Source organism: Natrix helvetica, assembly GCF_964273705.1.
Source record: "Natrix helvetica genome assembly, chromosome: 6".
Taxonomy (NCBI): domain Eukaryota; kingdom Metazoa; phylum Chordata; class Lepidosauria; order Squamata; family Natricidae; genus Natrix; species Natrix helvetica.
Genome location: NC_138553.1, coordinates 10,849,816 through 10,874,512, shown reverse-complemented (window position 1 = coordinate 10,874,512; position 24,697 = coordinate 10,849,816). Strand labels below are relative to the sequence as shown.

The 24,697-nt window shown below is 40.6% G+C and overlaps 1 protein-coding gene across 1 annotated transcript in view; it reads right to left on the bottom strand.

Moving 5' to 3' along the window:
• Positions 1-24,112, bottom strand: part of LOC309394978 (1-phosphatidylinositol 4,5-bisphosphate phosphodiesterase zeta-1-like) — a gene marked incomplete at both ends in the record, with an annotated part of 82,354 nt that extends 58,242 nt beyond the window's left edge. The window contains one exon of the mRNA XM_081958698.1: positions 23,991-24,112. Within this exon, the coding sequence (XP_081814824.1) occupies positions 23,991-24,112 (122 nt within the window). The remainder of the gene's footprint in view (positions 1-23,990) is intronic.
• Between the last annotated feature and the right edge of the window lie 585 nt (positions 24,113-24,697).

Genomic DNA, 24,697 nt, shown 5'->3' with positions numbered 1-24,697 from the left:
GCAAATATGGGCTAAAGGTTTTTTGTTGTTGTTAGTTGCGAAGTTGTGTCCAACCCATCCTGACCCCCTGGATGTTTCTCCAGGCCTTCCTGTCCTCTACCATCCTCTGGAGTCCATTTAAGCTCACACCAACTGCTTCAGTGACTCCATCCAGCCACCTCATTCTCTGTCGTCCCTTTCTTCTTTGGCCCTCAATCTTTCCCAGCATGAGGCTCTTCTCCAGTGAGTCCTTCCTTCTCATTAGGTGACCAAAGTATTTGAGTTTCATCTTCAGGATCCGGCCTTCTAAAGAGCAGTCAGGGTTGATCTCCTCTAGGACTGACCTGTTTGATCGCTTGCAGTCCAAGAGACTTGCAGGAATGTTCTCCAGCACCGTAGTTCAAAGGCCTCCATTCTTTGTGCTCAGCCTTTCTTATGGTCCAACTTTCACAGCCATCCATTGCAACTGGGAAAACCATCGCCTTGACTAGACACACTTTTGTTGGAAGGGTGAGGTCTCTGCTTTTCAGTATGCTGTCTATATTTGCCAATATTTTTAGGAGACTTTAAACACTGTCCTGATGGACTGAATCTCATCACTCAGTGGCTGAGAAGGGAGAAGGATGCTGGGGTTTTCAGGAATTTTTCTCAAGCACACTATAGAGAGAAATGTATTCCTTTATTTTCCTTGCCTTAAATCAAATTGCAATTTTCAGGAACTCTCCTTGAATTTCCACTGACAGTGAGAAATGTTTTTTTCTTCTTTCAATATCAAGCAAGAAATGTTATTTTAACAAAACAGATAATTCATCTTCTCACCTTTATCACGTAGAATTGTTTCCATTGTGCTCTGACTGAGCCTAATTAAGAAAATAAGGGAAGGTATAAAGGCCTTGCTAGATGACAAAACAAATATCACATTCCCATAATTTGGAACAGAAACAAAGGGAGCAGTGTTATTGTATCTGTTTTCCCCAAATATTTTAAGAGATGTACTTGCCTGAAATGCCAACTTTTTCGGCAATCTTTTTTTCAACATAAAAAAATAAAAATAAAATTGTAATGTGTGTTGCATTGCATTGCATTTAGTGATTTATAGTAGGAGATATGCTACCCTATCAAGAGCTATAGAGGGAACATGAATGATGCCCCAAAATTCCTCAAGTGGTTTTCTGATTATGTCTACAACATCATTGATAGATGTCTCATATGTACAGTATGATTAATCAAAAAGGTATTAGACTCTTTTAATACACAACGGAATGATAGTCTGTGGCCCCAAAGTCACAAGCATCCTGGGAAGGTCTGGTGTGACTGTCACAGCCCTAGCAATACAGGTACCAAATTATAATTTTTTGACCTGATGGGAAAAATTATGAAATTAGTTAACTGTCCTTAACGAATTAAATGTGGATGTGATTCTAATCCAAAACATTGAACCATGATGTCCAGAGTATTGTTTGAAGTTGAACTGCCTCTTTTCAGTGTCAAAACTTCCCTAATCAGGTACAAAAGTCTGTTTGTCTGTCTGTCTGTCCGTCCGTCCGTCCGTCCGTCCGTCTGTCTGTCAGACAGTCAGTCAGTCAGTCAGCCTGCCTGCCTGCCTGCCTGCCTCTCTGCCAGCCTATCTATCTATCATCTATCTATCTATCTATCTATCTATCTATCTATCTATCTATCTATCTATCTATCTATCATCTATCTATCTATCATCTATCTATCTATCTATCTTCTATCTATCTATCTATCTATCTATCTATCTATCTATCTATCTATCTATCTATCTATCTATCTATCATCTATCTATCATCTATCTATCTATCTATCTATCTTCTATCTATCTATCTATCTATCTATCTATCTATCTATCTATCTATCTATCCATCTATCATCTATCTATCTATCTATCTATCTATCTATCTATCTATCTATCATCTATCTATCATTTATCTATCTATCTATCATCTATCTATCTATCTATCTTCTATCTATCTATCTATCTATCATTTATCTATCTATCTATCTATCTATCTATCTATCTATCTATCTATCTTCTATCTATCTATCATCTATCTATCTATCTATCTATCTATCTATCTATCTATCTATCTATCTATCTATCTATCTATCTATCTATCTATCTATCTACTAATTTGTAGCCTGACATTTAAAAACATTCATTAGATATACTTTCTTTTCACTGTATTGAATTAAATTCATATCTTATGCAAAATTTTTGAAGGGGCACAAATCTTTGAAAAGGTTTGCAAATGACAGTAGCGTATCCAAGTTATAGTCACTCCTTCCATAATTCTTGCTCTGTATTGTAGAAAACCCAGAAATTCTTGAATCCAGAAATATCCACCAAGGAAGGTTGATAGTTCCATTCCCCTTGATGTCATGGAGTGACAAAACAATTGTTTTCTCTGGCATTTCTCCAGGTCACAGTGCACGACAGTCTCAATAGATCCTAGGAATTGATATCATTTTTGTGTGCAAAACATAACAGTTTTCTCATCTATATTCATTTGCAGTCCCTGTAAATGTTTTCGAAAAAGAAAACAGTGGAAGCAGAAAAGCAGACTGCGACTCCAGGGTCCTCCGATGTTAAAAACAAGGGTAATATATCCATTTTTTGATGTAGTTGTTTTTTTCCACTAATAATATAAACGCTTAGTATCTGTCCTTCAAGGCCCACATACATAGATGCAGAGACAATATTTTAGAGTTCTGTTTTAGCCTCAGAATTTGTTCAACAATGTTTTTGATGGGATTAAGGGATTTAACAAATTTTGTTTGTTTGTGAGATTGAGATTGCCTTGAGCCATGGTGGCGTAGTGGCTAGAATGTAGTATTGCAGGCTAATTCTGCCAACTGCCAACAGTTCGATACTCATTGGCTCAAGGTTGACTCAGCCTTCCATCATTCCGAGGAAGATAAAATCATCATCACCTTCTTCTTTTATCAACCCCATAATCCCTTGCGGGGTGGAGTCTGGGCAATTGAATGGAGCTAGCAGACTGTTTACTGGCCAGATGCTCTTCCTATTGCCAGTGCGGAGTTTTGTTCAGCAGATATATTCTTATTGCTGACTCTGTAAATTGCTTAGAGAGAGCTGTAAAGCACTGTGAAGTGATATATGTGTAAGTGCTATTGCGAGTTTTCACAGAAATAAAAAATGCAGGAATTTCTGCAAGAGATATTTCGTATTTATTTTCCCCCCACAATTTCAGATCCCTCGGCTACTGTTGAAACAGGCCCTTCAAAAACTGAGCCAGCACCAAAAGAGGGTGCAGCTCAACCACCTACAGATGCTACAGCAACATCAAAACAACCTGCGGCCGCTCCAACTTCGGAGACAAAAACACCTGAAAAACATGGTAAAACTAAAGAAATGACCAATTATAAAAATGTGACGACCTCACCTTCTGCAACACTAGGTGCCAAATTATAATTTCAAATACAGCAGGGCAACTTATGAAATGAGTAATAATATGTAGTTGACTAATTACACTGACACGTGAATCAATTCTTTAAAAATTCATTTGTCCAGATCAATTACAAACTACAATTGACCAATAATAAGTGTTGGGTAATTTGCAGACCAAACCTTTATATACTTAGCTATCCTGTAAGCCAGAGGTGGTATTCAGCCAGTTCTGACTGGTTCTAGTGAATTGGTAGCGTAAATTTTGAGTAATCCGGAGAACCGGCAAATACCACCTCTGGTTGGCTCTACCCCCATCTATTCACTGACTCCCAAATCCCAGCTGACCAGAGTCCCAGCTGATTGTCTGGGTCTTCCTCTGTTGCCCTGCACAGGAGAACGGAGCTGGAAAGCAGGTTAGTGGGGTGGGTAGGGAATGGGGATTTTACAATATCCTTGCCCTGGATTGGGGTGGAAATGAAGTTTTTACAATATCCTTCCCCAGGAGTAGGGAGGGGAGGGGGATTTTATAGTATTCTTCCCTCAGGAGTGGGGTGGGAATGAAGATTTTACAATATCCTTCCCCAGGAGTGGGGAAGGAATGGGGATTTTACAGTATCCTTGCCCTGGAGTGGGGAGGGAATGAGGATTTTACAGTATCCCTGCCCTGGAGTGGGGAGGGAATGGGGATTTTACAGTATCCCTGCCCTGGAGTGGGGAGGGAATGGGGATTTTACAGTAGCCTTGCCCTGGAGTGGGGAGGGAATGGGCATTTTGCAGTATCCTTGCCCTGGAGTGGAGAGGGAAAGGAGATTTTACAGTATCCTTGCCCTGGAGTGGGGAGGGAATGGGGATTTTGCAGTACCCTTCTGCAGCCATGCCCATCAGGCCAGGCCATGCCCACCAAGCCACGGCCACAGAACCGGTAATAAAAAAAATTGAATCCCACCACTGCTGTAAGCTCTATTGAATTCTTTAAAGGAAAAAGTGAAACAAATACAGTAGACCCTACTTCAGAATCCTCCAGCATTAGTAGTCTTGAAAAAAATTAAGGTTTCCTTAAGACCAATATACAATATACACAGTCAATTCATGCTATTATTTTCTTTGGGTTTCTTCTAGATTTCTTAAGTAATTTTTTATAATTGGCCTTGTTATAGCGTTCTGGAAACTTTTTAGAAAATCGATATATGATTTTTTTTTCTTCCTAACATTTTCCCACAAATGTAGAATCTACTCTTCTTTTGGGGATCAATCAAGAGTTGATCTGTTGGTTGCAACAGGAATCGACTGACCAGTTTGTTGTCCAAGCTGATGTAGTTGGCTTTCACGCCTAAAGCACAACTAGAATATAGAGTCATTTTTATCTTATTTTTTATACTGTTTTAATTCTTGATTGGGACCCACTCAGGGTTTGGTATAAGATGGGTAGCTATGTAAATATTTTAAAAAGAGAAATAAACTCACAATCTCCTGGTTCCTAGCATGATGCTTAATCAGTGAACCAAACTGGCTTGTGTCAAATATATGTGTGTGTTTTTTCCTAAGTCCCAGGCCCGCCACCGCCTTCAGATGGTAAAACAATCACAAAGGAACCCGAAAAACAAGGTAAAATTAGAAGGAAGGTAAATTGTCGCGATGTGGACATTCTAGTTGGCCAGAGATTTTTTTTATTACCAATCTTTTGTTAGTAAAAAAATTTTTTTTGAAAAATGTACATGGGCTAACGTATTAGTAAAATTTCATCCATAAAGGAATGTGTAACTACCGTATTTTTCAAGCTATAAGGCGCACTGGAGTATAAAGCACACCATGATTTTGAAGAGGTAAATTTAAAAAAAAAAAATTTTTTTTGCACTCTGCATAAGTATGCAAACCCTCCCAAACCCTCATTTTTTTGCAAAAAGTGGGGAGCGGCATGCAGAGCTTTGGGAGGCTTGTAGAGTGTTCCTTGGGGCTGGGGGGGGGGCAAAAATGGGGGGGGGTTCTGCTGCTGGGGGAAGCAAGATTCACTTAACAACCGTGTTAGTAACTTAACAACTGCAGTGATTCACTTAACAAGTGGGGCAAGAAAGGTAGTAAAATGGGGTAAGATTCACTTAACAAATGCCTCACTTAGCCACAGAAACGTTGGGCTCAATTGTAGCTCCAGGACTATCTGTACTGAAATCTATAGAGAACGGCTGGCTGGGGAATTCTGGGAGTTGAAGTTCACAAGTCTTAACATTGCCATGTTGGGAGATCCCTGGTTTTGAGAATTGGGTTATCAGGTTTCAGAACAGGCAAAGCAGGACATGGACATTTTGAAAACAAGGCAAATGGGGGCAGGAGGAGAAGGATGCACTAATTATTTGATTTTCTTGGAATATGCAATAAAAAAATCAATGTAAACCTGGGGTGGGGGAGGAGGAGGAGGAGGAGGAGGAGGACTTGGGTCTACATGAATGGGTCTATATGAAATTACTTTTTCCAGCATGAGAAAGATTGGTTTTTCAATTACAAGAAGGTGTCAGAATCAGTTAAGGGGCAAAAGCCTTCAACCTTATAACTGATTAAAGTCTTGTCAATTTCAGGCATCAGTGCAAGCTGGTGAGAGTATGCTAATCAAAATCAGGAAAGAGCTTGTTAACGTGAGGTTCCATTAGTACTTCTTTAGGAGGCAGTGTGCCATGGAGAAAAGCTGCTCAGAAAGAGATACTTAAAAAGCTGGACAAGGTTTGATTTTAAGGCTGTGCTTTCCAGATGGAGATCAGAGCCATGGTGGCACAGGGGTTAGAGTGCAGTACTGCAGGCTACTTCTGATGATTGCTGATTGCCAGCAGTTTGGCAGTTCAAGTCCCACCAGTTCAAGGTTGACTCAGCCTTCCATCCTTCCGAGATGGGTAAAATGAGGACCCAGATTGTTGGGGGCCATAGGCTGGCTCTGTAAACCACTTAGAGAGGGCTGTAAAGCACTATAAGCGGTATATAGGTCTGCTGCTATCATGAGAACAAGGAGGACATGTCCCCCTTTTGCCATTAACGACATCTGTTAACTCAATCTGAGGACTTTTTGAGATATGTCAAAGAAAAACTCCCATCCGTGATAAATCTGTTAACAAAGGAATTGTACCTTTATAATTTTAATCAGTTGATATATGCAGTAAAAGAGAGAAAAGTGTTTCACATGAATTGCTTACTGAAAAATGAATACATTGGGCTATTATATCTCATGGTTCCTGCTTGTAATACAAATTGTCCATAAATTGTTTACTCACACTTCTTGGAATTTCTCCTCTACAGATATTGTGAGTGATGCAAAAGTCCCTCCTCAGCCTGTAGACAAGAAATCCACTCCAGAACCATCTCAACCTCAACCGGAAGTTAAAGGACAAGGTGGGATGAGAATTTTGACATTCTAAATTGTCTGAATTTTTGGGTTCACTACACAAATTTTGAAAGGCAGAATATAATTTCAGTTCCAATATGTTTTATTTGCTTTCCTTTCTTTTAATACCACTTTATAATGCCTTGGTAAGGCCACACCTAGAATACTGCATCCCGTTTTGGTCGCCACGATGTAAAAAAGATGTGGAGACTCTAGAAAGAGTGCAGAGAAGAGCAACAAAGATGATTAGGGGACTGGAGGCTAAAACGTGAAGAACGGTTGCAGGAACTGGGTTTTCATTAAACTAGGTTTAATAAAAAGAAGGACTAGGGGAGACATGAGAGCAGTGTTCCAATATCTCAGGGGTTGCCACAAAGAAGAGGGAGTCAAGCTATTCTTCAAAGCACCTGAGGGCAGAACAAGAAGCAATGGATGGAAACTAATCAAGGAGAGAAGCAACTTAGAACTGAGGATAAATTTCCCAACAGTTAGAACAATTAACCAGTGTAACAATTTGCCTCCAGAAGTGGTGAACGCTCCAACACTGGAAGTTTTTAAGAAGATGTTGGATAACCATTTGTCTGTAGTGGTGTAGGGTTTCCTGTCTAAGCAGGGGGTTGGACTAGAAGACCTCCAAGGTCCCTTCCAACTCTGTTATTCTATTCTATTCTATTTTCAAGTATATAAACTTAAAAAGAAAGGGAAACAAAGGAACTGAAATTATATTCTCTGTGTGTCTATCTATATGTATTTTATTTATTTGTATCCTATCTATGTTATTTCTACAAATAATTCGGGATGGGGAACATATCCAACATACCTTTTCCCTCCTATTTTTCTTTGCAACAACAGTCTTGTGAGGTGGGTTGAGCTGAGAGAGAGGGAGGGACTGGCCCAAAGTCAGCCAGCTGGCTTTGATGGCTAGTGAAAAACGTGAAGCAACTCTCTCCACTTTTTAGTCTGGTGTCCTAACCACTAGACCAAACTGGCTGTCCATTTTCCCCCCCATTTATTTATTTATCTCTATCATCCTAATATATTTCTCTTCTTCCATTATTTCTTGTGGAAAATGGCCTTGGAAATGAAAACCTCAATCAGCTCCACAACAACCGGCAACAACCGGCAGTCCCCAGGCTCCTGGTAAATATTCCCGTATCATTCAGAGATATCATTTTCCTTCTTTTTTTTCTTTGTGGGTTATTGATTTTGTGTGGGGGTGTGTATTTAATGTATGTATATATGTATGTATGTATGTATGTATGTATGTATGTATGTATATATGTATATGTATATGTATATGTATATGTATATGTATATGTATATGTATATGTATATGTATATGTATATGTATATATGTGTTGTAATTGTACTGATAAATAAATAAAGGGAGACTAGGATAGATCTATTTCGAGCTAATTAGCTCTCATCAGCTAGCCATACCCTTACTGGGATTAGAACCCGGGCTGTATATATCTTAGGCAGGAGTCTTAACCACTAAGCCACGGGTTCTCTTCCTTATCAGTTGAGCTGATATATATATATATTCATTCAGTGGGTCCAAGTGTGACCATTCCTCCTGCGGCAGCTCCTTTAACGACGCAGCCAGCAGCAAAACCGACAACAGAACCACAAGCTCCAGGGGTTGCTCCAGCAGCAACACAAGTACCCGGTAAATCGCCTTTTCTCACTTAATTGACCTTTCCTTGTTTGTTCTTTGTGTCCAGTTTCCATATACAAAGTCCTAATATTTTTTTCTTGTGTTGTTCACTCCTTTTGGAAATGAAAACCTCAAACAGCTCCACAACCAGCAACAGCAGTCAGTCCCCAGGCTCCTGGTAACTCACCCCTTATCAGATAATTAGAGATAACACCTTTCCTTTTTGTTTCTTGGGGGGGGGGGGTGTTGTTTTTCTTTGTGTTTTTAATGTCTGTTTTTTTAAAAAATCAGCAGGTCCCACTGTTCCTCCTGCGGCGGCTCCTTTAAAGACTGAGCCAGCAGCAAAACCGACAACAGAACCAAAAGCTCCAACAGGTGCACCAGCAGCCAAGCGGGCACCAGGTAAGTTACCCCTTGTTACTTAATTGAAGATAAAGGCTTTACTTCTTTTGTCTTTGTTAGGTGTAATTTTTGTTTATGTTTTTAATCTCTCTCTCTCTCTCTCTCTCTCTCTCTCTCTCTCTCTCTCTCTCTCTCTCTCTCTCTCTCTCTCTCTCTCTTCTATCTCTATCACTCATTCACTCTCATTCTCTCTCTCATTTTCTTTCTCTCATTCTCTCTCACCTCTCTCTTCTATCTATCTCTATCACTCTCTCATTCTCTCTCTCTCCTATCTATCTCTGTCACTCTCTCTCTTTCTCTCTTTCTCATTCTCTCTCACACCTCTCTCTCTCCTATCTATCTCTATCACTCTCTCTCTCATTCTCTCTCTCCTATCTCTATCCCCCCACCCTCTCTCATTCTCTCTCTCTCATTCTCTCTCTCACCTCTCTCTCCTATCTATCTCTATCACTCTCTCATTCTCTCTCTCTCCTCTCTCTCTGTCACTCTCTCTCTCATTCTCTCTCTTTCTCATTCTCTCTCTCTCATTCTCTCTCTCTCACCTCTCTCTCTCCTATCTATCTCTATCACTCTCTCATTCTCTCTTTCTCCTCTCTCTCTGTCACTCTCTCTCTCTCTCATTTTCTCTCTCTCACCTCTCTCTCTCCTATCTATCTCTATCACTTTCTCTCTCTCATCCTCTCTCTCCTATCAATCTCTATCACTCTTTCATTCTCTCTCTCGCCTATCTATCTCTGTCACTCTCTCTCTCATTGTCAATCACTATCTTTCTATCTCTCTCCCTATCTATCACTGTATCACTGTATCACTGTATCTATCTATCTATCTATCTATCTATCTATCTATCTATCTATCTATCTATCTATCTATCTATCTACCTACCTACCTACCTACCTACCTACCTACCTACCTACCTACCTATCTATCTATATCACTTTTATCACTATCTCTATCTCCCTATCTATATATCTCCCTATCTATCACTGTATCACTGTATCACTGTATCACTGTATCACTGTATCACTCTATCTATCTATCTATCTATCTATCTATCTATCTATCTATCTATCTATCATCTATCTATCTATCTATCTATCTATCTATCTATCTATCATCTATCTATCTATCATCTATCTATCTATCTATCTATCTATCTATCTATCTATCTATCTATCTATCTATCATCTATCTATATCACTTTCTATCACTCTCTCTCTCTTTCTCTCTCATCTATCTATCTATCTATCTATCTATCTATCTATCTATCTATCTATCTATCTATCTATCATCTATCTATCTATCTATCTATCTATCTATCTATCATCTATCTATCTATCTATCTATCTATCTATCTATCTATCTATCTATCTATCATCATCTATCTATATCACTTTCTATCACTCTCTCTCTCTTTCTCTCTCATCTATCTATCTATCTATCTATCTATCTATCTATCTATCATCTATCTATCTATCTATCTCTCAAAAGCAGCCCCAACTGAACCAACACCCAAAGCAACAACGGAGCCACACCCTTCGGCACCAGCAGCACCAGCAAAGCAAACAGCAGATGCCGAAGCTGCAAAGGACAAGAAGCCCGAAGCCCCTGGTAAAACCAAGATAGCATTCAAGTTGGTCTTCAGGATCACTATAGATACACTTATAAGGATATACAGAATATAATTTGTGCCTCCTGAGCCACGTAGGACTCTCAGAAACAGTCTTATTGTTTCCACATCCCCTCCAAGATCAGGGGCCAGGTTATAAATTTTTGTATCGCAAGGCAAGTTGGGACAGGTCATCCTTGTTGACATACAACCATCAGTTTAGTGACCATTTGATGTTCCCAAGGCACTGAAAAAAGTGACATGACCAGTCTTTGCACATACAACCATTGCAATCATGCCATGCTCATGTGATCAAAATTCCGTGACTGGCAATAGGTATGTATTTGAAATGCATCATGTGATCGTGGGATCACCACTTGCAATCTTCCCAGCCAGTTTCCAACATGTCAAAGTCAATGTTGGGAAGCTGGATTTGTTTACGACGATATGGTTCACTTAACAACTGCAGCGGTTCATTTAACAATTATGGCAAAATGGTCATAAAATCAGGCGTGACTCACTTAAGAGCTCTCTTGCTCAGTGAGTAATGGACATTCTGATTTGAATTGTGGTTGTAAGTCAAGGATTACCTCTGTCAGTAAGTCTCCTCATCTGGTTGCATTGAAATACCAGCCAACTTTTTAAAATCCAGTTGTCCTGACCAATCTCAGCCTGAAAGCATAATGTTCAGCATGCTATCTGAAACCAAGCTGTGTCCTTTGTCCCCAAAACCTTGCCCATTCCAATGCAAAGTAATAAATGTCAGCTCATTTGCAGAGTTTGTGCACAGTACGGTACTTGCTCAGATTTAACTTCTATTGAACTTTTTAAATGGAAAAAAGAATAAGTAGAACACCAGATCCTCCACTCCAAAATTATCCAATGTTAAAGGTAAAAACAGTGTGTTTCTAGGGAAGATTACCATATTTTTTGGAATATAAGACGCATCTTTTTCCCTCAAAAAAGAGGGTGAAAATCTGGGTGCGTCTTATACACTGAATACAGCATTTCTGAAAACTCCATCCCCTTTGCAAAAATGGCTGTGCATAGCCTTTAGGAGCCTTGTAGAATCATCTTGGGGGCCGGGGAGGGCAAAAATGAATGAACAATGGGCTTTTTTTGGTAGGTCTGCAGAGTGCAAAAACTTTTTTTTTAATTGCGTCCTCAAAATCTTGGGCCGCGAGTTTGACACCCCTGCTCTATGGGTTTTCTTTCAGAATTGTCAAACACATTTTTCAATAGGCTGTATGCTACAGAGCTCTAGCAAGCGTTCCCAGAAAATAAAGATATATGAGCATATATAAATTATGTTTATCTTTTTCCCTCCCAAAATCCCAGTCCGGACTGTTACTTTTGAGGCAGGCCTTCCCAAAACCGAACCGGTACCAACAGAAGGCAAACCACCACAAGATACGAAAACCACAACAAAACAGCCTGTGGAACTCCCGACATCAAAACCTGGTAAAGTAAAAGAATAGTACATTGTCGCAATGTAGGCATTCTAGATGGCCAGAATCCCAAAGTGCTTTTTTTCTGGAGGCAACTGGACGTTTGAGGACGTTTCGCTTCTCATCCAAAGAAGCTTCTTCAGCTCTGACAGGATAGTGCAGACAGCTGGTCATTTGCATTCTTTTAGAGCAGCTATGCTGGCTGGGGGATTCTGGGAGTTGAAGTCCACAGGACTTAAAGTCGCCAAGTTTGAGAAACACTGTTTTAGAGGGTCGTTGAAGCCCTTGGAGGCTTATCTTTGTCCTCAGGGTCACCTGAGTGATGCTTCTGATTCCAGTAGTCTCCCATTTCCCCCCCCCCCTCTGGAAATTCATTCCTACTTCCACACCATTCAAAGGGTCTTCATCCCAAATGGTATATGATAAACCTCCATCTAAAAGGTTGCCAATGACCAGCTGACTGCAAGGAATATAAATCCTTCCATTCCCCACCATCCTGTCAGAGCTGAAGAAGCTTCTTGGAGGAGAAGTGAAACATCCTCAAAGAAAAAACAAAATAAGAAAGTCCAGTTGCCTCCTGAAAAAGCATCTTTGGGACAACACCTGACCTGGATGACTGAGAATCTCTACAGACTTTTTTGATGACCACATATTTTTTTACTACTATTAGTTCTTTGTTGGCAAAAAGTATTTTTAGAACTGTAAGTGGGCAAATATCTTAGCAAAATATAGCCCACGATTTAAGGAAATTGTGAGTAATTTTTTTGGCTCAGTGATCCAGAGAAAAAAAGGAGAACCATGTGAGGCTTCTACTGTGTGCAGACACACTTCATTCATTGGCTATTGTGTAAATGCCAAACACCCAATGAGAGACACAATCTCAGAAGAAAGCAATTCAGTATTAAAAGCATTTGGAAGCAAGAACGGAGACCCAGTGTGATATCTGATCGATATCAGAGAATTCTTAAAGGAGAGAAGAGCTACAGTAGCCCGTATACCTCTCTAAGATCTTTTAAGTATGGATGAAATATAGATAGTCCTTGACTTACAACCACAATTGAGCCTCAAATTTATGTTGCTAAGTGAGTCATTTGTTAAGTGAGTTTTGCCCCATTTTACGAACTTTCTTGCCACGGTTGTTAAGTGAATCATTGCAGTTGGTAAGTGAATCTGGTTTATCCCTTGACTTTCCTTCTCAGAAGGTCACAAAAGGTGATCATATGATCCTGGCACATTGCAACTTTCATACATGGGAGTTGCTAACTGTCTGAATTTTGATGATGTGACTCATAGGGATGCTGCAAATGGTCATAAGTGTGAAAAATGACCCTGAGTCACTTTTTTCAGTGATGTTGTAACTTTGGAGAGTTAATGAACTGTGGTAAGTCAAGGATTACCTGTAAAAATCTCCTTCCTTATTTATTAATGAGTAAGTCTATTCTTACAATTTCACCATTTGATATCTCTATATATAAAAACGGCTCTGTGTCCGTGTCCGTGTGTGTGTGCGTGCGTGTGTGTGTGTGTGTGTGTGCGTGTGTGTGTGTGTTCCAGCATAACTCTGGAACACCTCGAGCAATTTCAACCAAACTTGGTACACAGATGACTTACTCTCTGGAAACAAATACTGTGGGGGTAAGACACCCCTAACACCCTCGGGATGTGTCAAAAAGCCAACACAGTTCTAGGCTACATAAACAGAGGGATAGAATCAAGATCATGTGAAGTGTTCATACCACTTTATAATGCCTTGGTAACGCCACACTTGGAATATGGCATCCTGTTTTGGTCCCCAGGATGTAAAAAAGATGTGGAGACTCTAGAAAGAGTGCAGAGAAGAGCAACAAAGATGATTAGGGGACTGGAGACTAAAACATATGAAGAACGGTTGCAGGAACTGGTTATGTCTAGTTTAATAGAAAGAAGGACTAGGGGAGACATGATAGCAGTGTTCCAATATCTCAGGGGTTGCCACAAAGAAGAGGGAGTCAAACTCTTCTCCAAAGCACCTAAGTGTAGAACAAGAAGCAATGGGTGGAAACTAATCAAGGAGAGAAGCAACTTAGAACTGAGGAGAAATTTCCTGACAGTTAGAACAATTAATCAGTGGAACAGCTTGCCTCCAGAAGTTGTGAATGCTCCAACACTGGAAGTCTTTAAGAAGATGTTGGATAGCCATTTGTCTGAAACGGTATAGGGTTTCCTGTCTAGGCAGGGGGTTGGACTAGAAGACCTCCAAAGTCCCTTCCAACTCTGCTATTGTATTGCAAAATGAAGGGTCTTTGGACAAGTAAACAACACCCAAATCAAGGAACTGCCAAACCAATTAACAGTAAACAGCCCAGCCAAAGAACTTCCAAGAACATTTGCACCAACACTGACAGACAGAGCCACCTGGACATAAAATGAGAGCAAACCCTACCCTCTTACTAGCACTGATGAAGTTATCTAGTTCGGCAATGAAAAATCTATAACAGTGATGGCAAACCTTTTTGGTGCTGAGTGCCCAAAGTGCACGCGCACCCTCCCCCCCAAAAATGCAATGCGAGCGTCCCCCATGCATGTGCCTCCCCACACATGCGCACACGTTCCCCCCCCCTGCCTATTTTTGACTTCCAGTTTGGTGCAGGAGGCCTTCCAAGCCCAAAATGGGTGTGCGGGAGGGGGGGTGCGCACATACCGGAACCCCCAAAATGCAATGTGTGTGCCTCCCCCTCCCCCTCCCCCTTGTGTTTGTGCACATGCAAGCCCCGCATGTGCCCCCCCCGTGCATGCGCGGCAGAGACCCAGAGACCATCTGCCCAGTGGGAGGCACACACGTTTGCAGGGTGAAACTGGGCTGGGGCAACGCCTGGCATGCCCACAGAAAAGTCTCTGCGTGCCACCTGTGGCACATTTCCCCTAGGTTCGCCATCACGGATCTATAAGAAAACAATCAAGCTCAGAGAGCAGAAAAGTCCCCTCGGTCCCCCCCAAACTTATAACTGATCAGCCTGAAGGCAAGGAAGTCCACTCCAGAACCTTCTCAGCCTCAACAGGAAGTTAAAATCCAAGCTGGTTTAGGGATCTTGATGTTCCAACTTGTCTGAATTTTCAGTCTTACTACAGAAATCTTGAAAGGCAGAATGCAATTTCAGGAGCATTACATTTTTCACGCTTACCTCTCTTTTCAAGTTTCAACACGCAAGCCCTCATCTTGCTCTCTCGTTTTATTTCTTCTGGTAAATGCCCTTGGAAATGAAAATCTCAAACAGCTCTACAACCTACCACAGCAGTCGGTCCTCTGGCTCCTGCTAAATAACCTCTTCTCAGTTAATGAGGCACAACATCTTTTCTTTTCTTCTTCTCCGTGCGTTGTTTTATTTTGTGCCTTTTTAAGGTCAATATTTTTTTTAAAAAATAAAGCAGGTCCCGCCATTCCTCCTGCAGCGACCCCTTTAACGGCTGAGCCAGCACCAAAACCGACAACAGAATCACCAGCTCCAGGGGTTACACCCGCAGCAAAGCAAGCAGCAGATGCCCAAGCTGCAAAGGACAAGAAACCAGAAACTCCTGGTAAAAACCAAGTTAAAATCCAGATTGCTCTTCAGGGACATTCTAGTTGCCCTTAATGGCACAGAATTCAAATTGCATGCCAGGGCCATTCAGGATACCCATAAGGATAACCACGTATTGATATAGATTTACTCTTCTGCTTTTTCTTTAATCCTGGCTGACATCCTAGCCCCGTGAAGGCAAACCTAGGGCACACATGCCACCGGTGGCACGCAAAGCCCTCTCTGCGGGCATGTGAGCCGTTGCCCCAGCTTACATCAGGTCTCTGCCATGCATGAGGGAGATGAATGCGCATGCATGGGGGGTGAGGGTCATGTATGCATGGGCGGGAGGCGTGTGCGTGAATGCATGGAGGTGAGGGAATGCGGGCGTAGCAGTGCACCCCCCTACACCCCTTTTGGTCCTAGGATGCTTCAGGGAGGCCTGCTAGGCCCAAAACGGGGCACAGGGGGTCACATGCACATGCACGGGGGTAGAAGAGAGCATGAGAGGGTCACACGCATACGCAGGGGGCAGGGCACATGGGGGGCATTGCATTAAGGGTCTGGGCATGCATGTCTGCACTGTCGCACACACGCTTTCAGCAAGTAAGAACAAAAAGGTTAGCCATCACTGATCTATGGCTTAATATTTTTACTTGTACCAGTAAAAAATTTGGGGGGGGGAAATCTGAAACAGCTGAACAACCATTCCAAGACTCTTAGTAAATCACCCTTTACTACTTAACTGAAGATAATACTTTCCTGTTTGGAAATTGTTTGAGATGAGGATTTTCGCATTTCCAATTGACTGCATTTTTTCAATCTTGCTACAGAAATCTTGAAAAACAAAATATAATCTTAGAATGATTGTTTCTGCTTATTCCCTCCCCATCCCTTTCTTTTCAAGCTTCAATATACAAGTCCTAATATTTTTTTCTTCTTCTTCTATTATTTCTTCTGGCAAATTCCCTTGGAAATGAAAACCTCAAACAGTTCCACAACCAGCAACAGTAGTCAGTCCCCCGGCTCGTAAGTCATCTCTTATCCGTTATTTACAGGGGGAAAAAAGTTTCCTTCTTGTTTCTTTGAGGGTTGTTGTTTTTCTTTGTATTTTTAATGTCTATATTTTAAAGGAAATTCAGCAGGTCCTATCTATCTCTCTCTCTCTCTCTCTCTCTCTAATTATTTATCTTCTATCTATTATGTATCTATCCCATCATTTATTGTCTCTCTATCTCTCCATCTCTCTTTATCTCTCTTTCTATCTAAAAAGCAGCCCCCACTGTTCCTCCTGCGGCAGCCCCTTTAACGACTCAGCCAGCACCAAAACCCACAACAGAACCACAAGCCCCAGCGGGTGCACCGACAACAACGCAAGCACCGGGTAGGTCATCCCTTGTTACTTAAATGAAGATAACAGCTTTCCTTGTTTTTTCCTTTGTGGGTTGCTATTGTTATGTTTTTAAACTAATTCTGTCTGTCTGTCTGTCTGTCTGTCTGTCTATCTATCTATCTATCTACCACCCATCCATCATTTATCCTATCTATCTATCTATCTCCTATCTCCGTGATGGCGAACCTATGGCACGCGTGCCACAAGGTTCGCCATCACTTTCCTATCTCTCTCTCATCTATCTATCATCTATCTATCTATCTATCATCTGTCTATCTATCTATCTATCTATCTATCTATCTATCTATCTATCTATCTATCTATCTATCATCTGTCTATCTATCTATCTATCTATCTATCTATCTATCTATCTATCTATCTATCTATCATCTGTCTATCTATCTATCTATCTATCTATCTATCTATCTATCTATCTATCTATCTATCTATCTATCTATCATCTATCATCTTTCTATCTATCTATAAAGCAGCCTCTACCATTCCTCCTGTGGCAGCTCCTCAACCAACACCAACACCAGCTCCAGCTCCAGCTCCAGCTCCAGCTCCAGCTCCAGCTCCAGCTCCAGCTCCAGCTCCAGCTCCAGCTCCAGCAGCTGCACCAGCAACAACGCAAGCACCAGGTAGGTCATCCCTTGTTACTTAAATGAAGATAACAGCTTTCCTTGTTTTTTCCTTTGTGGGTTGCTATTGTTATGTTTTTAATCTCTCTTCTATCTATCTCTATCACTCTCTCTACCATCTGTGTGTGTGTGTGTGTGTGTGTGTGTGTGTGTGTGTGAGATCTGTCTGTCTGTCTGTCTGTCTGTCTGTCTGTCTATCTATCTATCTATCTATCTATCTATCTATCTATCTATCTATCTATCTATCTACTCCTACCACTGCTCCTGCAGCAGCCCCTTTAACAACTGAACCAACACCAAAACCGACCACAGCACCGCAACCATCGGCGATTGCACCAGCAACACCAGCAAAGCAAGCAGCAGAAGATGCCCAAGCTGCAAAGGACAAGAAACCAGAAACTCCTGGCAAAACCAAAATAAAATTCAGACTGCTCTTAAGGGGCACTCTAGCTGCCCTTAATGACCCAGATGCCTTAATACACACTGGTTTTTCTGCCGTTTTCCCAGACGTCGGCTGACTCCCCAGCTGATAAGTTGAAGAACTTCTGGTGTGGGTATTTTGGTCTCCATCCTTCCACATCCCTGAAGATGTTAGAAGGGACACAGGAAATAATTACCATAATTGAAAACAGAATTTCTAAGGCAGGGCTGTCAAACTCACGGCCCGTGGGACAGATGCACTGGCCACGCCCCCACCTGGTTTAGCAAAGGGGGGGTGTCACAATACATCACATGACGCCGCTGTGATGATGCAACTTTGACACCCCTGTTCTAGGGAGGATCTAGTCAATGATGGTACTGTTCTTTTTTTTGCGGTAATTTTTTTTTAATTTTCAAAACAAACACAACACAAAGAATCCTCCTTTTTTACATACTGTAGAAAGTGTATCAGTTGGTTACAAAAAACTTTCGTGCATCTCTTCCACAGTCATCAATCATAATTTATATTAACTCAAGTATTTTAACTCCAATATTTATACATATTACCATCATCATACCTCCATTTTCATTTGACTACAATTGTTTAAACGTCTTTCATCATAAAATATATCAAGATTTAAAATATAACCACATACTGGCATTTCATTTGCTATTTCTAAAATCTTCCAGTAACACTGAATCCTTATCTCCTATTCTAGCTAAACATCCATAATATCTAGTAACAAAAATGTCTAATCCTCCTTACCAAATCACTGTTTACCATTTACATCCAGTTTCCTTATGTTGTACCCATACATATATATTTTCCTTTGTATTATTATTCCTCCTTTATTTGACTGTATCCTGTATCATAACAATTTTCCCCCTTATGATCAAAATTTAACTAAATTTAACTTCGTTCTTTTTTATTAGCCTTTATATATAACCAAAAAGATTTCTAATCTTCCTTTCATGGGTACCATTCAAATATTCATATCCAATTATTATTTATCATAATAATACATATGTATATATCATTATCATTATCAATTATTTATTTGACTATATCTATTGTCACTAAATTTCACTAAGTTTAACTAGTTTTAAATTATGCACTTCCATCTATCAACCTGTATCTTTCCAGTAGCAAAACAGTTTCACGTCTTCTGCCATTTGTGGTATCAGTCCTCTAATCATCTCCTTAATCAAGTTTGTAAGGACTCCTCTTAGCAACTCATTGCTTATTAAGTCTTTCATGTAATTTCGATGCCCTTCTTCTGTTTCCTTAATCAGCTTATCTTTAATTGTAGGTGGTGTTATCAATGATGTTGCTAATAAAATTTCTCTCTTTAAATCCATGAATTCTTTTGTTTTTTCCTTCTTCTGATCTTGCCATCTGGGGTAGAGTTCCCCTCCATTTAATTCCTTTTTCAGTGTTCCACTCTTTCCATTTCTAGACACAAACCAATCACCATAGATATCAGCGGATTTAATTTCTTTATAAACATTTTCCTCTTCGGTTTTTAGAACTCTAACCTCCACTTCTTCCACTTGATAAACATCTCCAACTTCTTCATCATATTTTACTGTTAGATGCTCTAAGTTTTCCAACTTCTCCGTTCTCTCAAATGTATTTGATAATTTCTGAATTTCTAACAATATCTTTTGCAGGCTTAAAATTTCTTTCTGCTGTTGAAGTTGTGCCATTATCTCCAGTTGACAAACACTGCTGCTTTGGCTTAGAAGGTTTTTACAGGAATAAACATAAATTCACAATAAGATCTTATTTTCACTTTTCTCTGGTTAAAGATATACTTCAAAAAAACATCTGTATGCTTTTCTTCTTATCACTCTCTATAAACAAACAGTGAAACCTTGAAATGCCAAGCCAGAATAATCAGTGAGGAAAGTAAGAGTGTTTTGTTTCCAATACACAAACCTCCAGCCTCCGAGCCTCAGCGCTTTTCTTTCCCTTTGTTGTAACAATTTTCTTTTTTTAAACAAAAGTCAAATTCTTGAATGGGTTAGAGAAGAAGAGAGGAAAAAACCCCACAGTAGTGAAGAAGTAGAATTTTAGTCCATAGGTTACAAAGAATAATAATAATAGCAGAAAAAAAATAGAAGAAGAAAACTTAATCCATTCGTTTTAAAAGGCTTGCATAAATTCCATCCGTGAACATAGCATTTAAAAAGTAAGATAACCCACTGTCCGCCGCTTGTTTCTTCTGTTCTCAAATTTAAATTAACTTTAAGTTTTTTATAGGCAGTCTCTTTTAAAACGGCAAAAATTCTTCACCAGCTGGCAACACTTTTTCTTTCCGTATTCTTCCATTTTGGAGACACCCCGACTTCATCAGCCTAATGGCTGGATTTTTTGTCGCCGGCTTGAAGAACTTCTCTTGGATCCATCAGGGACTATGCGATGTCCCTGAGATCAGCAAGACATATTCTTCCTGTTCACCGTCTGTGTGGGACGGTTTAGGTCCGATTGGACCACCCAGCGGCAAAAGTATCGGCTGTGGTCTCGGAGCATCGAGACCGCACGTCTATATCGTCACGACGTTGGCTTCTCCTCCTAGGTTCTGACCTAGGCTTCCCCAGCAGCACGAAGCCTCAACCTGATAAACCCCCTTTTGTGTAATTTATAATGAATTCCTCTCCAGCAAAGTCACGGCCTGCAGTCTTTCAATATAGTTCACAATTACAGACCTTTATCAGGCTTGGAGAGTGGCCAGGCCGATATCTTTTAGATGCCGCAATACTTGGCAAGAATGCAGGAATGAACTGATTGTGTCCTGCAAACTCCACTCCCCTTTCGCTCCTCTTTTATTCCCTATGGGAGGGGCCACTCACCATCCACTTCTGGCCTTACTCCCAAGTCAACCCTTATTCCTTAGCTGTTCCCTTTGTCTGGCAACTCTGCACATTCACACACTGGGAACAGGCTCCAGCTGTTTGTCTGCCTCACTGATGTCTGACTCCGAAGGCAGCTGATAACTGTCAGATGGCTCTTGCCCCCTCTCTGCCTCCGATGCAGAGCACTTGTCAGAGCTTTCCCCAGACTCCAGGACTGGCCCATGTTCCTCCCCAACCTCCTCAATGTCTGAATATTCTGCCAGCTCTGCTGGCTGTTGGCGGTCCACAACAGGTACCTCCTGAGAGATGTCAGCATCATAAGTTTGGATGGGCAACATTTGCTGACTTGTAGGTCTCAGTTCAGCCTGTCTACTTTCTGTTGAGTCCCAGTAAGCCATCTGATGATGTGATGATGCCAGTAGAACATTTTCATTTATTTTGTGGAGGAGGCCAACAGTGAAATAAAAGTAGGTAACTTCTGAGATGAAAACCATTCCCAATCCTACTTTCTTTCACCACCAACCTTCACTCCATATGCTCCCAAAACACCACTTTCAGGCACATTTGTGGTCTTTAAGAGAGTTTTGTGAAATTTAAGAATGAAACAGAAACAGGCTGTTTCCCAGAGGCATCCTAGTAGTTGATAACCCTCAATCTCTATTCAAAATATGCCATGAAATAGGTTGAAATTGATTTCTTTCTACCATGTCTGTTCCGAATTACATTTCTTTCTTTTTTTAATGGTATCAACTAAATTGTCTATTTGCCAACACATTTCAGGAGCATGACTTTGTGGTGCTGGATGGGATTGCATGCTGGCTGATGGGGACCATACCTTACAAACTGTTGGATGAATAAATTAGGCTATTATTTGTTTGAGGTTTTGCAACACAAATTATTTATAAGTTCTGCATGCTTCAAATGCTTGCAATTTCTCGTCTGCAATTATTGTGAGTAATGCAAAAGTTCCTCCCACCAGTGGTGAAATTCAAAATTTTTTCCTTACCGGTTCTAGGTGTGGGTGGGGCATGGTGGGCGTGGCTTGGTGGTGGTGGTCATGTGACTGGGTAAGCGTGGCCAACTTAAAAAAAACTTTTTAAAGCATTTTTGGTGGACATCTTATCTGCAGGCTGATCACTTACAGAGTGGGGAGCAGGGGTCAAATGCTACCGGTTTGGGCCAGTTCGCCCGAATTGGTAGTTAAAAAATGCTTTAAAAAGTTTTTTTTTTAAAGTTCCGATGATCAGCTGTGCAACAATCAACTGTGCCATGTGATTGTTGGAATTTTTCAAAAACTTTTTGAAGGCTTTTTAACTACCTGTTCAGGTGAACCAGTAGCATTTTTACTACCAGTTCGGCCAAACCAGCCCGAACTGGTAGCATTTCCCCCCTACTCCCCACTCTGTAAGTGATCAGCCTGTCCCCCCCCCTTTTTTTTTTTCTTTTCAAGCTTCAATATACAAGTCCTAATTTTTTTTTTCTTGTATTATTTCTTCTGGCAAATCTCCTTGGAAATGAAAACCCCAAACAGCTCCACAACCAGCAACAGCAGTCAGTCCCGGAGCTCCTGGTTAAAAAAAAACAAAAAATCTCACACACCCTTATCAGATAACAACGTCTTTTTTTTGTTTCTTTGTGGGTTGTTCTTTTTCTTTGTGTTTTTAATGTCTAAAACAATTCAGCAGGTCCCACGGTCCCTCCTGCAGCGGCCCCTTTAACGACTCAGCCAACACCAAAACCAACCACAGAACCACAAGCTCCAGGGGTCGTTCCAGCAACAACACCGGGTAAGTTGTGGTGGCGAAGTAGTTAAAATAAAGTATTGCAGACTGATTCTGCCGACTGTCAGCAGTTCGATCCTGACCAGCTTAAAGTTGACTGAGCCTTCCATCCTTCTGAGGAGGGTCAAATGAGGACCCAGATTGTTGGAGGCAAGAGGCTGACTCTGTAAACCACTTAGAGAGGGCTGTAAGGCACTGTGACAGGGTACGTAGGTTTAAGTGCTATCACTATTGCTAAGTCACCTAATTGAAGATGACACTCTTCCTTGTTGTTGTTGTTTGGTCAAATTTTAATATACAAGTCCTAATATTTTTTTCTCCTATTTTTTTCTTCTGCCAAATGCCCTTGGTAAGTCATCTCTTACCAGTTACTTACAGAAAACATGTTTCTTTTTTTTTGGAGGTTTGTTGTTTTTCTTTGTTTTTTTAATGTCTATATTTTTTTAAAAAAAAAACACAATTTGGCAGGTCCTCCTGTTCCTCCTGCGGCAGCCCCTTTAACGACTCAGCCAGCACCAAAACCCACAACAGAACCACCAGCTCCAGCAGCTGCACCGACAACAACGCAAGCACCGGGTAGGTCATCCCTTGTTACTTAAATGAAGATAACAGCTTTCCTTGTTTTTTCCTTTGTGGGTTGCTATTGTTATGTTTTTAAACTAAGTCTGTCTGTCTGTCTGTCTGTCTGTCTGTCTGTCTGTCTGTCTGTCTGTCTGTCTGTCTATCTATCTATCTATCTATCTACCACCCATCCATCATTTATCCTATCTATCTATCTATCTCCTATCTCCGTGATGGCGAACCTATGGCACGCGTGCCACAAGGTTCGCCATCACTTTCCTATCTCTCTCTCATCTATCTCTCATCTATCTATCTATCTATAATCTGTCTATCTATCTATAAAGCAGCCTCTACCATTCCTCCTGTGGCAGCTCCTCAACCAACACCAACACCACCTCCAGCTCCAGCTCCAGCTCCAGCTCCAGCTCCAGCTCCAGCAGCTGCACCAGCAACAACACAAGCACCAGGTAGGTCATCCCTTGTTACTTAAATGAAGATAACAGCTTTCCTTGTTTTTTCCTTTGTGGGTTGCTATTGTTATGTTTTTAAACTAATTCTATCTATCTATCTATCATCTATCTATCTATCAATCATCTATCTATCTATCTATCTATCTATCTATCTATCTATCTATCTATCTATCTATCTACCATCCATCCATCATTTATCCTATCATCTATCTATCTATCTATCATCTATCTATCTATCTATCAATCATCTATCTATCTATCTATCTATCTATCTATCTATCTATCTATCTATCTATCTACCATCCATCCATCATTTATCCTATCATCTATCTATCTATCTATCATCTATCTATCTATCTATCTATCTATCTATCTATCTATCTATCTATCTATCTATCTATCTATCTATCTATCATCTTTCTATCTATCTATAAAGCAGCCTCTACCATTCCTCCCGTGGCAGCTCCTCAACCAACACCAACACCACCTCCAGCTCCAGCTCCAGCTCCAGCTCCAGCTCCAGCTCCAGCAGCTGCACCAGCAACAACACAAGCACCAGGTAGGTCATCCCTTGTTACTTAAATGAAGATAACAGCTTTCCTTGTTTTTTCCTTTGTGGGTTGCTATTGTTATGTTTTTAAACTAATTCTATCTATCTATCTATCATCTATCTATCTATCAATCATCTATCTATCTATCTATCTATCTATCTATCTATCTATCTATCTACCATCCATCCATCATTTATCCTATCATCTATCTATCTATCTATCATCTATCTATCTATCTATCAATCATCTATCTATCTATCTATCTATCTATCTATCTATCTATCTATCTATCTATCTATCTATCTATCTACCATCCATCCATCATTTATCCTATCATCTATCTATCTATCTATCATCTATCTATCTATCTATCTATCTATCTATCTATCTATCTATCTATCTATCTATCTATCATCTTTCTATCTATCTATAAAGCAGCCTCTACCATTCCTCCCGTGGCAGCTCCTCAACCAACACCAACACCACCTCCACCTCCAGCTCCAGCTCCAGCTCCAGCTCCAGCTCCAGCTCCAGCTCCAGCAGCTGCACCAGCAACAACGCAAGCACCAGGTAGGTCATCCCTTGTTACTTAAATGAAGATA